The sequence below is a fragment of the Athene noctua genome, chromosome 1 (genome assembly GCF_965140245.1).
Source record: "Athene noctua chromosome 1, bAthNoc1.hap1.1, whole genome shotgun sequence".
NCBI classification, from domain to species: domain Eukaryota; kingdom Metazoa; phylum Chordata; class Aves; order Strigiformes; family Strigidae; genus Athene; species Athene noctua.
The window spans coordinates 71,010,221-71,025,600 of record NC_134037.1 but is presented as its reverse complement, the minus strand read 5'-3'; the positions used below and the strand labels follow the sequence as shown (position 1 = coordinate 71,025,600).

General features: G+C 37.3%; 2 protein-coding genes across 6 annotated transcripts in view; one reads left to right on the top strand and one right to left on the bottom strand.

Annotated features, from left to right (window-relative positions):
* TFB1M (transcription factor B1, mitochondrial) overlaps nt 1-15,380 on the bottom strand; it is a 33,921-nt gene that overhangs the window by 7,398 nt on the left and 11,143 nt on the right. For all 5 annotated transcript variants that reach the window (XM_074896521.1, XM_074896522.1, XM_074896523.1 and 2 more), the window contains one exon: nt 8,153-8,272. In XM_074896521.1, the coding sequence (XP_074752622.1) occupies nt 8,153-8,272 (120 nt within the window). The remainder of the gene's footprint in view (nt 1-8,152; nt 8,273-15,380) is intronic.
* Nucleotides 1,390-5,241, top strand: CLDN20 (claudin 20). Its single transcript, XM_074924602.1, has 2 exons — nt 1,390-1,643; nt 3,525-5,241. Exon 2 carries the CDS (start codon nt 3,621-3,623, stop codon nt 4,281-4,283), a length of 663 nt encoding a protein of 220 aa, XP_074780703.1. The 5' UTR covers nt 1,390-1,643; nt 3,525-3,620; the 3' UTR covers nt 4,284-5,241.

Here is a 15,380-nt window from a genome sequence, read left to right as displayed (position 1 = left end):
TCCTTAACCTTTTTAATATGCATAAAATAGAGTAGAATTATGAAAGCCCATAGAGTACACAAGAGCACTTAAAACACACAAGTTAATTTGCTGATAATTTTATTAGCAACACTTTTTTTCACCCCACCAAGTATATTAGAAACATTTACAAAATAATACTCAATTCTTACAAAATAATGAATATGGAAATTATTCAACTGATATATCCTGAACTGTCAATAGCACAGCAATTATTCACCCCTTGCTCTTTTAGTGTATCTGGTACAACGAAGGTTTATATTCTGGTAGGGTAGAAAGAACACATGACAAGAGTACAATTCAATTCAGAGAAGTCTGCTGCCTTGCTGATGAAATCAACACTCTAAATCAGAATAATCTTAAATGAGAAATTTTTACTAGCTGTTGACAATAGCATGATGGGCAATATATGTATCTTGCAACAGGGCTGTACTAAAAGCAAACCAACATGCCTTTTTCATGCTGTAATTTACTCATGGGGAATTGAAAGCTAAGCAGAATATATTCAACTAATTAAAACAGACTGCTTGAGATCCTACTACAATAGTTCTAAGCCAGCACCTTCACAAACCAAGTGTTCGGTACTAGCATTTTATCTGGTACTGTACTACAGACAAACATTAGGTCTAACACCAGGTAAGTGTATCTCATAGCAATCTTGTTCCAATGCGAGGGGTTTTATTTTGGTCCACTTCCAGCAAAAAATAACTGTGCCACTGCACTAATAGCAATAATATAATTCCTGTGTAAGAACAGCTCTGTAGTAACTCCATTCACACCAGGCTCACAAACACGATCACAGGAAACCACGAGTCAGTACAGAACCTATGGGTACATCACTGCTCTAATCAGCAAGACTTTTCTCCTAACCCTGATTTCACACACCAACTTCTCAAGGCCAATTCTCCAATAAACTGCAGTTACCATATAAGCCTTAATAGTAGCTTTATTCCTTCATTCTTTTATACAAACTCATGCAAAATTAACAAGTTATAGGATGACCTACAGAAGGCTAAAGCTATCAAAAAGAGATAAGCAAAAGCTGCAGCTGAATAGAAATGTCCTGCTGTTCCAATTACAACTTAAAATAAATGGCATAGTTCTTTCCTAGGAAATTTAAACACTTAATAAGATTATCTGTGATAGAAAAAAACCCAACAACCAACAAACAAAACCCTCTGGCTCTGGCTTTCAGTTAAATTTAAATAAAACTTACTCACTGCCCTCCCCCCCCATAAATCCACAGAGTTTCTAGATTCTCTGAATTTTACTCCTTTTAAACACTGTTCACAGTTTTCATCACAGAACCTGGATATCATTATGTATTTAGGACTAAGGACCTCCATGTGTTTTTCTCCATAATCTCTTTGCTTTCCCTTACTGAGTGACAAACAAAACTCATAAAACAAAGTACTCCTTTATTCTCGGGTAGATGGAACTAAGAGAGCGAACAAACAGCAGTAATGCACTTGCTGTAGAGAAGAGAAAAAAAACAACATTCCAAGAAATTTTGTTAATACACGCCAATGCAGTTTTATATGAGAAGGGATAGTTCCATTCAAGAGAAACAGCATTTATCCAGGACATCTGCAGTGAAGAAAACATCTCAGATCTCACATCCAGCAGTAAGTGCTACACAAACAGGAATGAAACACAACTGTATTTTTTATTACACTTTCAGTGCTTATACTTGAATTTATCATGCCTTTAATTTGGTGCATCCCATTAAATGTAATGTATGACTACCGTTTGCAGTGGTTTGCATTTGTTTGCATGTCTGTGTATACTGAAAGTTTAAAAAGGAAGCAATGAGAAATGCTAACTCAAGACCCTAATTAGCTGTTCCAGAATATGCTTTTGAACGAGTTTTGAGCTGTTCAGACATGTCAGTTCCTTCTTCAAAATGAAGTTAAACCATCTTTCCTATGGGCCTGATACAGCAAATGGTATCTATTTGCCAAAGCAATTCTTCAGAGTCTGAACAAACTGAAGGGATTTGGATATAGGCAGTTCTTTGAAATAAGATTTTTAAAAATGAATAGCTGTTAATATTCTCACCTTAACTATAAGCATTTTTCATGTATGTATGTTGGACAAAGTTAGCACATCCTTGAACAATTACCTAAACTAAGTACAATATATAGAGGATTACTTGTTATCTAATGCCACTAAGAATGATAGAATACATACTGATCAAAACCTTGTTGTCTTATGTATAATGAACTGAGAGTACAGTGCCACAGTTATTTTGTGTTTCACTTATTTGAACTTTATCCCATTACTATGGCTTTTCAAAAGAGTTCCAATGCTAAAGGCCAATTTTAATATTATTGTTTATAATTAGATAGAATGTCTTAAAAAGCATAGTCCAGACTGAAGACTGCCCTTTATCACTCTGATAAAGGACAAAACCTGCCAATTATAGAGCCTCACTCAAAAGGCAGGACACCATTTCTAATCCTTGTCACAGAAGTTTCAAACCACTGTTGTTCATCTGCTATCCCAACAGTCCAGCTGATGTAACAGCAACAGTTGTGTCCCCCCAGGTGCACAGTTATCATACTGCCTAAAATGTTCCCATCTGTCAAATGAAATTTGACTCTTTATGCAAGAATAGAAGGGAGGTTTTAAAATGAATTTTTAAAACTGCCACTTCATGGTAAATTTGCAAATTACTTCAGACAGATGACTGACTAAAAAAAAAGTGCACTTACACAACTGAGTTGTTCCATTTCTGGAACAGTTCAATTTTTTAACAGTTTGTACTGTTAAAGCCAGTATTTTATTTTATAGACAAAAGCAGATCATATTCACTCTTATGACTTGCTCAATACTGCTGCTCTAAGTCAAGGACTGAGAATTACTGACTGAAAATAAAATACTGATTTTGAAAAGTCATGTGACTTAATTATGAAAATCCTGCAAAAAGCAGATTCAATCTTATTCTTCAAAAACATATTTCATGAATTATTAAACAAAACCCCACAATATTTAAATAACTGAAATAAAGGGTTACCTTTACAAAAGATATTATTAACAATGTTCACTGTTATAAAATAGTCAACAGGAGCCGACTACAGCCATCAACACATTTAAAGAAAGTACTTGAAGAGTATAATATATTTTCTACCACAGCATTTTCCCACAATGACTTCTAATCTGCAAACTTCTAATGTTCCATTTACAAGGTGTATTTTCCTAGTAAGCCTGCAATCTGTATACCATTACCAAAACCAACTCCAGTAAAATAAGTTTTGCTTGATGGCTTGCAATCATGTATGAAGGGGCAGCAGCTCCTCCTTACAAGCAATTCTAAAACACTGTCCATTTGCCATCATTTATGTTCAAGTACCTTGTGTACAGTTGCTCAGCTGCTTTCATCTGCTGCAGGGTCATGTTCAGATATTCATTCAGATAGCTCTAATTTTAAATGCAAGCTTTTTTTGTTTGCTGATTTCTTTTTCTTTCCCCTTCGCTCTTCTCCTCCCCCTCTCCCTATTACACAGAGGGCTGGCTACAGCCTTGGCTACGAAGCTACCAACCAGTTACACTCATTTACAAGAGAGAAACAGGCAGACAAAAGGTGAGAGCCGATAATCATCATGGCATCAGCAAGTCTGCAGTTCTTTGCTTTTATTCTGGCTTTGTTCGGAGTTTTTGGAGATATCACAGCCACCTTGCTACCAAACTGGAAGGTAAATGCAGATGTTGGTTCAAATATCATAACAGCTATAACACAGATGCAAGGACTTTGGATGGACTGTACATGGTACAGCACTGGGATGTTTAGCTGTACCCTGAAATACTCGGTTCTCTCTCTCCCCATCTACATCCAGGCTGCACGGACGACCATGGTACTGTCTTGTATCCTATCAGCCTTTGGGATCTGCATCACTACAGTTGGAATGAAATGCACAAAGTTGGGAGGGGACACAGACAGCAAAAGTTATGCTTGCTTTGCTGGAGGAGTCTGCTTCATTCTCGCAGGAATCTTTGGATTAGTACCAACATCCTGGTATACAAGAGAAATTATTTCAAGTTTTCTGGACCAGACCATTCCAGAGAGCAGTAAACATGAACCAGGAGGAGCAGTTTATACCGGATTCATTTCAGCAGGGTTTCTGCTTATCGCAGGGGTGATCTTCTGCACTTCCTGTTTTAAAAAGCGGCAAGGAGCATCATGGATTTACCCTCCAAAGCAGCACCATTTCCCATCCACAGAGCAGGAGAGCAACGCAGGTTACAACCTGAAGGACTATGTGTAAATACAGTTACTTCTATCCACTGAGGGTTTTTTTGTGCTGGGTAGTTTGATTATTTCAAAGAATGTATAACCTAGCACTTAACTTTTCTTACATCTGGGTTGCAGTTATAACGTTTAAGCAAGGTATTTATAGCAGCACCCACAAAAAGAATGAAGTAGGAAATTATGTTTAAGTCTGCTACAAGAATATTTTTGTTGATTTTTCAAACCATTCTTTATGACTTTTTGAGTAACATTTATTGAAGAAAAAGGAACTATTTTAAAATATAACTGACAGTACAATTAATGTACTGTTGGCTTGTTACAGCAAAGATGCTTAAAAAATAACTGCTTTCTATTTAGCAAATCAGGCTATCAAGAACTATATATAATGTTTTATAGTATATTTTACATTTTTATCTTTAATTATGATACAAAGAAAAAAATCCCAACCACTCTTTGTCCAAGAAGCCCAATTCAACAGTTTTTAAATAGCAGACACATGTGCCTTTCATTTTCAGTTCTAAATTGCCTTGGTAACTAGAGTTCTTTCTTTTTTTTTAAAAAAAAAACAAACAACACCACCAAAACCAAAACCCACACAACAAAAAACAACCAAACAAAAAACCACAAACACACGCCCCACCCCCAAAAACCCACAATCAACACAACTGCAACAAAAAACCCTAGCCCCAAACCTTAACTGCATTGTAAATTCTGCATATCAGGCTGAAGAATCAGCAATACCATTCAGATTTTGCCAAAAATGGCTCTCCTGCCCCAAACTGCCACCTGCTGTGGGTTTCATTTATTATTGTTAAAGAAAATGTCTGCTTGGCATTCACCAGTTGCCACTAATCTATCACTAGACAATGAATGTTAGATTTGAAGTGCAATACAACAACAGAAATGTAACCATGACTATGAAAACACCTGCAAACTGTAACACACAGGATACAAACTAAATTATGTTCAAGAAATATCTGGACGCTTTCCCGCTTACACTTGCTCAAAGTAGCTTTTAATAGCTCAAGTAATACAGCTACAATTTATCATCTTCTTCATTTCTGGCTTCTAAAAGAACTTAATAAATCCTTTTAATTATTCCTGTAGGGTCTGTTTCAGGCCCACTCCCATGTATTCTATTACTGTAAAATGTAATATACAGTGGTGATAAAGAGACAGCTTTTTTATTTAAATTTATTTTCTTAACTCCCTTATTTGATTAATAATATCAGATCCTTTAACCTTCTCTTTCAACACACAGACTCTGGTTTATATTGGTTATTGGCAGAGTATGTTCTATCTAAATGCTTCCTTAAATAAGAATAAAATTGATCATAATTTGCTAGCATAGGTAAGGGATTGGAAAGGGGTATGATACAGGCCTTTAAATTTAGGAATATGATTATGCTGGACTTTCAACAAAATCAACTGCTATTTATTTTGCGTATTTATATACAACTTTCATTTCCCTTATTACTCGCCTGAAATTCACTAGAACAGTATGCAGGGGCCTTACCATTACATGTATAGTTTATTGGAAAAGTAAAATCTTCTGTTACAGCATTTGATAAAGTGAAATGTTTTATGCATCTAATATGTAAACAGCCTTTATTCAAACATACATAGAATACAATTATATCTTGTATTACTACTTTGTGTAGCTATTTTGAGTTTCCTATTCATCAAGGAGCTTGTTTTGTACCATTCCTAATGCTAGTATCAGCAGTTATTTGGTATTGCAGAGACTTAACTATGACCAAAAAGCCAAATTTTCTTTGCTTAGACGTAATGCTGTACAGCACCATTCCATTCCATAAACCAAGAGGTTTTTATGTCTCAACATTTGTAGTGTTGTTGAAATAATATTCATTCATTTAGCAAATGAAGTAAATAACTCATTCCCAAAAATATGCATCTCCATCTTTAGTAAAAGGTTTGACATGACATTAAGCTGTGATCATTGCTATGCATGTAAATTAAAATTAGTATTTGTAAAATAAGAACCAAAGGAGAGCATAAGAAAAAGGTAATAATTGCATACTACGAGCAAAATGTAGTCATCAGTTACATAAGCAGCAAATTTTTCTTCCTAAAACTTTACACAGAAGCACCTGACCTTCTTCGTATACCTAGGAAACAAAAATCAAGCACTGAGCCACCAGTCACAATACACTGCAAGAGCTTTCCAAGAAAACAAAGATTCTATCAGAAACAATAATATCTAAAACCACATGTCAATCCACGGCTGAAAAAACAGGGACAAAACAGGGTATCAATCTACAACAGGAGTTTGAAGGAAACAAAATACAGTGAAAACAGGTGCCAGATCTGTTGGAAAAATCTGTACTCTCTGCTTTTGGAATATAAGCAGTATTTGTTTTAACTCAAAGAAATGTATTAAATAAAAATGTGCTTGCCTTTAGTGGTACTGCCTTTTTTATTCAACAGAGCACCAGCTGTAGGATTTGCTTATACTAAGACATCTGTCACAACTCTGTGATAGTTACCTCTCTCTCAGACAACTGTGGCCTTTTCAGTACAGGAAAATGGGAATATCAGTTGTAGCTTCCCAATTCTAAGACAAAGTCTGCACAGGACTTTTGACTACACTAGCTCTACTATGCCCTCAAACTGTATCCACTATTGAGAAACAACCACCACGAAATTGGAATTTTGGCCTTACCGAACACTATTTCACATATTTAACAGTGAGATGACATTCTGAAATTATTTTTCATTCAGTCAGGAGACAAAAAACAAATCACCCAAAAATTCAAAGCAAGAAATGTCTTAAGCATGGTCATTTTTCTTCACAACAGACTGCTGTCACAACTAATCATTTAATATATTTGAAGACTTACTTGCTCAAAAAATATTAACAGAATTTTAAATCATCATCAGAATATGCCCAGATAGAGGCCTTAAAATTCATTGTGATAAAAGAGAGAACGACCTTCCAAAGGGTTCACAGGACATGAGCCTGAAAAGTAAAAAGACCAAGAGAGAGACTGCGGTAACAGGGAAAGGAGATGTATTGATGGGCTGAGCCAACCAGTTCAAGAGGAAATTTCAGAAGCTGCACATTCATTTCTGAATCTGAACATCAGATTTCCATGTGCATTCAGAGAAAACAGACCCCACTTAGCATCAGGCACACATTTAAAAAGAAAGAAAAAAAAAGATGATACCTTCCTGTCCAAAATGCAGTTTAATTTATTAATTCTTGATTTTTGTAATCATAATGACTATTAATAAAAAACAGTGGCAGTAGATAAGAGGACAGCAAGGAGATCGTTCTCCTCCACTCGCTCAAGAGCAGACAGGAGGGAGAAAAGATTGTTGCTTTTTTAAACAGGCAGTGGGATGTTGATGACAAAGTGCTATAGTGAAAAGGAGTTAAATATGCTAAAAATGAGTAGGGTGAAACGTAATGATTATAGACATGGTAAAATTAGAGATCTTTGACAAAGATGACAAATGAAAAGCTTTTATTTATCAGGGTCTTTCAAAACACCCATCAAATTTTCTAGGCACAATTCCCAAACTATTTATAAATTCAAACTGTAAACCAGCAGGCTTTCCAAAGATGCTACAATCCTAGCAGACTATCCTGTCATCAAATCCTAATCTCCCTCTCCAGAAACACCCAAAGAAGTACGCTGATCCTGCAGACAGACTTGAAGGTTAAAGACAAGTTATGAGGAACAAAAAAGAAGAGCACCTTCTTGAAGCACGTATGCTTTGTTTACAGGAATATCACATCACTCCACTTTGTAGTATGCAGATGTTGAACTAGAGCACACAACTGTGTTCCTTACACAAAATCTGATATATTGCTTGACTGACACAGTAACAAAAGACCCAAAGAAATACATGAAAACTTACCTCTGGCTGTGGAACAAAGGCTTGACCTGGAATTACGAAACAGTTTTCAACAGTGCAGAGATGCTGAGACATGATGGACAGTCTGCTACGTTGCTTACCCCCCGGATTAGCTGTAAGCCTCTATTGAAAAATCAAAACATGTAAATCAGCGAAACTGAGTTGACCAAATGGTCCGTTACATTAAAGCTTAATTTTTGGTATAACTGATGGCAAAGACAAATTAAAAACCACAATTGTTAGGAATCAAAGTTTATGCCCAGATAATCTAGAATTTTCTTCTCCAGTATAGCAGCATTTCACTAAGATACCATGCTAATTTACAACCTCCGTCCTGCAGTCAAATGCACATTAAAAGGAGCTCCTTGAAAGTCTGCAGAACTGAATGAATGTCAAAAGAATTTTGTATGGGCACAAGAGAAAACTATTCTGACTGCAGGATTCAAAACGAACATAACACCAGCTGACAGTATTCTCACATGTTTTCCTTCCATTGTTTCTGTATCAAATATTACTACTTTTTTCTCCTTCAAGATGAAACAAAGCTCCATAAACTCAAGTAGAACCCAACATTTTTTCATGATTAACTGGTCTACGCTTACAAGATATGCAAGGAAGCTGGATCTAGTTTACATAAATTCAGAATACCTAACAGCAAGAACATTTAATATTTCAATTAGTGTTAGTATTCAATTAGTAGTAGCATTATTCAATTTAATAACAAAGATAACAAAAAGGTAGCCTAGAGAGGTTTTCTACACTTTCATGACCTTGAAAGAAATGTGTGTTTTGCTAGCATAAACAAGATATAAACATTAAAACAATTTAAACATTTAAACAGTAAAACAAGTCTCAAATGGTAAAAGACACTGTACTAACTATGCAGGAAAAAAAAAAAAAAGAAGATTTCTGTTCTTATTTACCACTACCTTAATAAACAATAGAAGATGAAAACCAATTTGCATATCTGGTAACACCTGTACATCATGTAGCTTCAGATGAAAAGCCTGCTCATGAAATGCTACCATGCTTATTAAAATCATCACTGAAAAATAAAATTAAACATATCGCTGAAGTTTTAAATTTTTTTCAACAACCCTCCTTACTTAAAGGCAGTTTAAGTATCAGCATAGAACAAATAAAATGCTTTTTAATGACTTTTTGAAAAGAAAGCTTAGCAATTCTTTTTGCCTACATCAGCATGTAAAACTACCTTCATTATTGTTTCAGAGAAAACCTATTTAAAAAAAAATAATAATCTATCTACCATCATTATTCTCTGAAAAAAAGCCAGGCTGCCAAGTCTGATAATTCAATAAGATATGCACTTCCTTAACTTCTGCAGCGGAAATGAAACAGACCTTATGACAATGCTTGTAGACCTTCCAATGCCAATTCAAACAAGCCAGTCTTTATTTCCCACAAGAACAATCTAAGAAACCTCTGGCAGTTAGTTCCTGCTTCTCAGCTACAGGAGGAATAACTTAACATCATCCACTTCTGGGTAGTAACATCTTAAACCACTTCAACCACAACACCAGGAACACACTTGTGTATGGTACTCCTCAAGGAACACAAAACCACTGAGAGTATATTCACAGAATAGAATCATAGAATAGTTTGGGTTGGAGGCGTCAGCTAGTTCAACCCCCCTGCAATGAGCAGGGCTATCTTCAACTAGATGAGGTTGCTCAGAGCCCCATCCAACCCAACCTTGAAGATTTCCAGGGAGGGACATCTACCACCTCTCTGGGCAACTTGTTCCAGTGTCTCACCACCCTCATCGTACAAAATTTCCTCCTTATATCTAGTCTGAACCTACCATCCTTTAGTTTAAAACCATTACACCTCATCCTATTGCAGCAGACCCTGCTTCTGTAACCCAACCTATTTTTGCAAGCTTTTTTCCTCTCAGTTCTCAAAATTTTCTTTGTTATTACTTTTAACATATGTATAGTATCTGAAACTGAATGTGCTGGGTTTGGCTGGGACACGTTTAATTTTCTTCACAGTAGCTAGTAGGGGGCTGTATTCTGGATTTGTGCTGAAAACAGTGTTGATAATACCAGGATGTTTTCCTTACTGTTGAGCAGTGCTTACTCAGTCAAGGCCTTTTCTACTCTTCACACCACACTGCCAGCGACTGGGCTGGGGGTGCACAAGAAGTTGGGAGAGGACATGGCTGGGCCAGCTGACCCCAACTGATCAAAGGGATATTCCATACCATATGGCATCATGCTCAGCATATAAAGTTGGGGGAAGAAGTAGGAAGGGAGGGACATTCAGAGTTATGGTGTTTGTCTTCCCATTACATGTGATGGAGCCCTGATTTCCTGTGGATGGCTGAACACCTGCCTGCCGATGAAAAGTGGTGAATTAATTCCTTATTTTGCTTCACCTATTAAACTGTCTTTAGCTCAACCCACAATTTTTCTCACTTCTACTTTTCTGATTCTTTCCCCCATCCCACCAGAGGCTGTGTGAGTGGGTGTGTGGGGTTTAGTTGCCAGCTGGTGTTAGAGCATGACAGTCCTTTTTTGCACCCAGCATGGGGCATGAAGGGTTCAAGATAATGAGAGATTTATTTGGAATGTGCTAGATCAGATTTATAGCTATTATTGCTGTTTAGTTCTTAATTGACGGGCTCCTGTGCTTGCCATGGGGCTTGCTTGCCTCACTGTATAGTGGAGTCTAGTGTTTGTTAGTGGATGCTTTTTGCTTTTACTGCTTTCTGTACTGCTTATCATCTTACTCTGCTGTGCCTGGGAACATTCTGATAACAGCAGTGGCTATGAGCCTGGGCTGGCAGATGGCCAGAGCATCACTGCTGTTCCTATGCTGCTGCACTAGCCAGGCTGAAACTCCAGTGTGAACTAGACTTGAAGGGACTGTATCTGTGGATGAGTCCATGTGGGAGCAGGACACCCCAAAGTGACTGTGGCCATGGTCATTTCTGTGCTGCAGCAGGTATAACTCTGAAGGGATTGTGGTTGGAGGGTAAGTCTATGCTGGAGAAGGTACACATCAAAGCATCTGTGGCTGTGGGTAAGTCCATGCTGCGACATGTACACTTTGAAGCATCAGTGGCTGCGCAGGAGGGTCATCTGGAGCACCTCAAAGCATGTGGCCATGGATAAGCCCGCAACAGAGCAGATACACCCCTAAGGGACTGCAGCCATCGGCAAGGCCATGTTGGAACTCCTGAAGGGACTGTGGCTGTGGGTAAGGCAGAGGTACACCTGCAGCAGGTGTACCTCTGAAGGCACTGTGGCCCATGGAAAAGGCCATGTTGGAACAGGTGCACCTCAAAGCAGCTGTGGCTGTGGGTAAGTCCATGCCTCAGCAGGTACACCCCTGGAGGGGCTGCACCTCACACATAAGGCTCCACTTGAGCAGGTATACCCCTAAGGAACTGCAGTCTGTGGATAAGTCCAAGACAGAGCAAGGGCAAGGGGGAGGAATTCATGGCAATGTTAAACCCCATGGTCTGGTCCAAAGGGACTGGGGTGGAGATTGTAATGGAAATACCTTTAAATTCTTGTAACCTGGGATTTGAGTTGCATGTTACAGGAATTACTATAGCAGGAACCCCTTGTTGCTAGCCAGGCAAGGGGCAAGGGGAGTTAATTACAATGTTAAACCAGATAATCTGATCCAAAGAGACCAAGGGTGGAGATTGTAATGGATATACCTTCAAATTGTTGTAACCCATGATTTGAGTTGCATGCTATAGGAATTACTATAGCAGGAACCACATGAACCAATGGAGGACAAGCCTTACAAGAAGCACTGCAAGTGCAGCAGTGACCTGACCTGAGCTGCCTTTGGTGCCAGTAACACATCACCTCTCCTGTCCTGCCTGAGTGACCACCGTAACAGATGGAGCCTAAAGTCATGGGCTAAATTAACAGGAATTTTGTGGACATTTCACAAGGGTGGTCCATAGACTAAGAGAATTATATCTGCATAATATATTAAAGGATGGGAAGTGGGGTGGTAGTTAATGAGAATTTATTGGATAGTGCTTCGAGATGTACCTGCTTAGTTGCCAGCTGGAGTCAAACCAGACACTGCACTAGGTTAAACCATGCTGGAGTTCAACTAATTAGATAACATTTTTACATCTGCTATGAAAATTTTAGAAAGGCATGAAGCAAAACAAAGATTCTGAAGCCTACTCTGGAATACAATCAAGGTAGTACTTGACATCTCTTCTAATGCTGCTCACTATCAACCACTCTCAATGACTACCTCATGAACAACTATTTGTTTTGTTCTTCAGTAAACTATACATACAATTGTGCTTTTCATAAACATGTATTAGAACCCCAGTATTAATGAATCTGCAAAATCTGTCGCAAGAACTAAACATGAAGAATTAAGACTGGCAAAGCTGACCATATAAAGGAATATTAAACACACTTTAGTACACAAGCTGCTTCCTGCAAAACAACTTTTTTTTAGAACTGAAGTATTTAATCTGTATCAGTTATGAAAACATAATGGTAATTTTTCTTCTCTTTGCTGCTCATAAATCTGAAATATTTTCCACTTTATTAGCACCTTTTGCCTAGTGTTCTAAATAGACAGCAGTGTTAAATACAAAATCATTAAGTATTCTGCTCTTCTAACACGCCTGTCTTCTAGATATCTAACAGTTTAGCACCCCACCTCCCAGCCTGCAGATCATGTTGGCAGAGCAGTTCAGGCAAACTCTTCTCTGCCCAGTTTTACTCAAAATTAGCGACTGACAAAGATTTTCTATTTAAACTGAAATATGACTCATTTTAATGGAAGCAGGCCAGGAAGTACCCAGCCCAGGTGGCAGATTTGAGGGTAAGCACTGAAGAATGTGGGGCAAGGTAAAAATTCTTATCCACAAATTTTATGAATTTAAACTAGAGAGACACAGAATGATCTGCTCAACACTTAAAAGTTCCATTTTGATTGCTGTGGATATGTGGCCTTATCCTCCTTAACAGGTCTTGGGATTCAGTACAAAACATAACTGCTGGTTCTCATTAACAGTTTTAACCAATTTAATCAAATCATATCAGATCAGAGTGGTAACAGAACCATACTGACACAACTCATGCCAACATAGCTGTGCTACAAGGAAACAGAAAAGCATGAAACTACAGCTAGCAAGAAAGGCAAAGGTATTTTCTTCCTGTTATACTAGCAAAACCGAAATTGACCACAGAATACACAGCATGTTGCTTTATTTTCTTACTGTTAACATCAAGTTATCCTAACTGGTTATAAAGCACATGGCTCCATTCCATGACAGCATCTTAACTTTCTGCTGATTTTATGGCATATACACCGAGACTTTCTTTGATATTTAAGCTCTTAGCTTAGAAATATCCAGTGAGGACACTGAACTTTTGAGTACGAGATATTTTCCTTTCAAGAATATAAATCCACAGATACATACAATGACAGTAGCAACTTACTATCTGAATTACAGTGTTCTCTCTTTCCTGGTACTGAATAGGCCTGTATATGTCAAATTATAATGTTAACTGAAGCAACTCCAGAGGGCTAGAAAAAAGACACAGCTTTTGACTATCATCTGTTCTCCTAATCATAAAACCAAACAGTCCCCCTCAATTAGTTTTTCATGATATCCAATCAATGATATAAACGCAAACCAGGAACTAGGAACAATTTTGTCTTCAGTGGAAGACCTGTGTTTAAATAGATGTAAGAACAAGAATCAAGAGATCTCAGAATGTAAACTCAACAATTAACACTGATTCACTTCATGACCTTGAACAACATATTCAATTTCCGTTTCTAACTTCTCAGCATTCTAAGTACAAGGAACTTAAGAGTGCATGGTATTTTGCATCTCATTGTGCTACGCTGGCTGCAGAAGTACTATAATCTGCATGTCACCGATGGTGTATGCAGCTGGTTACAGCTCTATAAAGTACAGAGTGCATTTATACTCTCAGTGCTAGGCCACTTTTTTCCACTGCTGTCACAGAACTTGGCAACTTAACCATCATCACTTTGCGTTTTACATCATAGTCTATTAGCCATATTTTGCAACAAGGTCTAATCTCAAATGACATGAAGTCGTTTTGGAAAACAGATCTGGATTTTTTAATGCCTGAAACCGTATGAGCTCAGAACTGAATTAAGAAATCTAGCTTATTTCACACCAAATGTTTGTCCCTGGTGTTCTCTAGAGCCACCTACTGGAAATACTTCAGTCTTTGTCTTGAATCTTGACTGCAGGGCTAGAGTCATGACAGCACAATATGGTTTTCTATGACCCCAAAAAAAGGACAGCAGACATGACATTTGGATATATAATTATTACTGATTTACATACCAAAAATATTTCCTATTATAATTTTTACTTTAAAAGATTAGAATTAAAATACACACATTCAGGTTGCACACAGAAGAACAGCTATTCACAAACACTGGAGTAACTAGATCGAAATTCAGTTTTCAGTCTGATGTGCTTTTTCTTATTTTTAAAAGCAAGTGAGGTGCTGATGAGAAGCCATTCTGAGATGCTGGTAAGGAGCCATAACACTTTCATAAATATAGAGCAAAAAGTCTTTCAGCATCTATGTTATGACATGTTTCATGTAATGTCAACAGAAATAAACTGTTAAGTCTGAAAGGATTGTGGGGAAAGTCAACCTAGCATCAACTGATCTAGAATTAACACTACTGCATAGCAGATTTGTTCATCCTGCTTTGAGAATACAATGGTTTGAGACAAAGTAAAATCTCAACTTGCTCTTGGATTTGCTGTGACAGAACTCAAATGATGCCTTTTTATACACACAAGACTGGCAGCAATCCACTAATAATTCTGATATCAAGTCTCATTCAAAAAAGCCAGAGTCAATTTCTATGGTCTGGAAAAACACTCCCTGTGTTTTAAGTGTTTAATCCCAACTGGAAATAATGCTGACTTTCCATTTTTCCTCATTTCAAGGAAGATGCATTTTTTAAAAATAATTTTTAAGTAAGAGGGGAAAGGAAAGAACTATCAGGGTATTTCCTGAGATGAGTAAAAGGTAAGGAAAAAAAAATTGATGAAATGGTGCATGAATGACTGAGAGAAGAAACATACTTAAAAACAGAAGAGTGCTGTGGAATCTGTCAAAGAAATCAGACTTCAGAAAAGAATTGATTAAGTACCTCATGGAAATATATCTTCCCATAGAAATTAAAAAAAAAAAAAAGTGCTGTGAAAGGATCA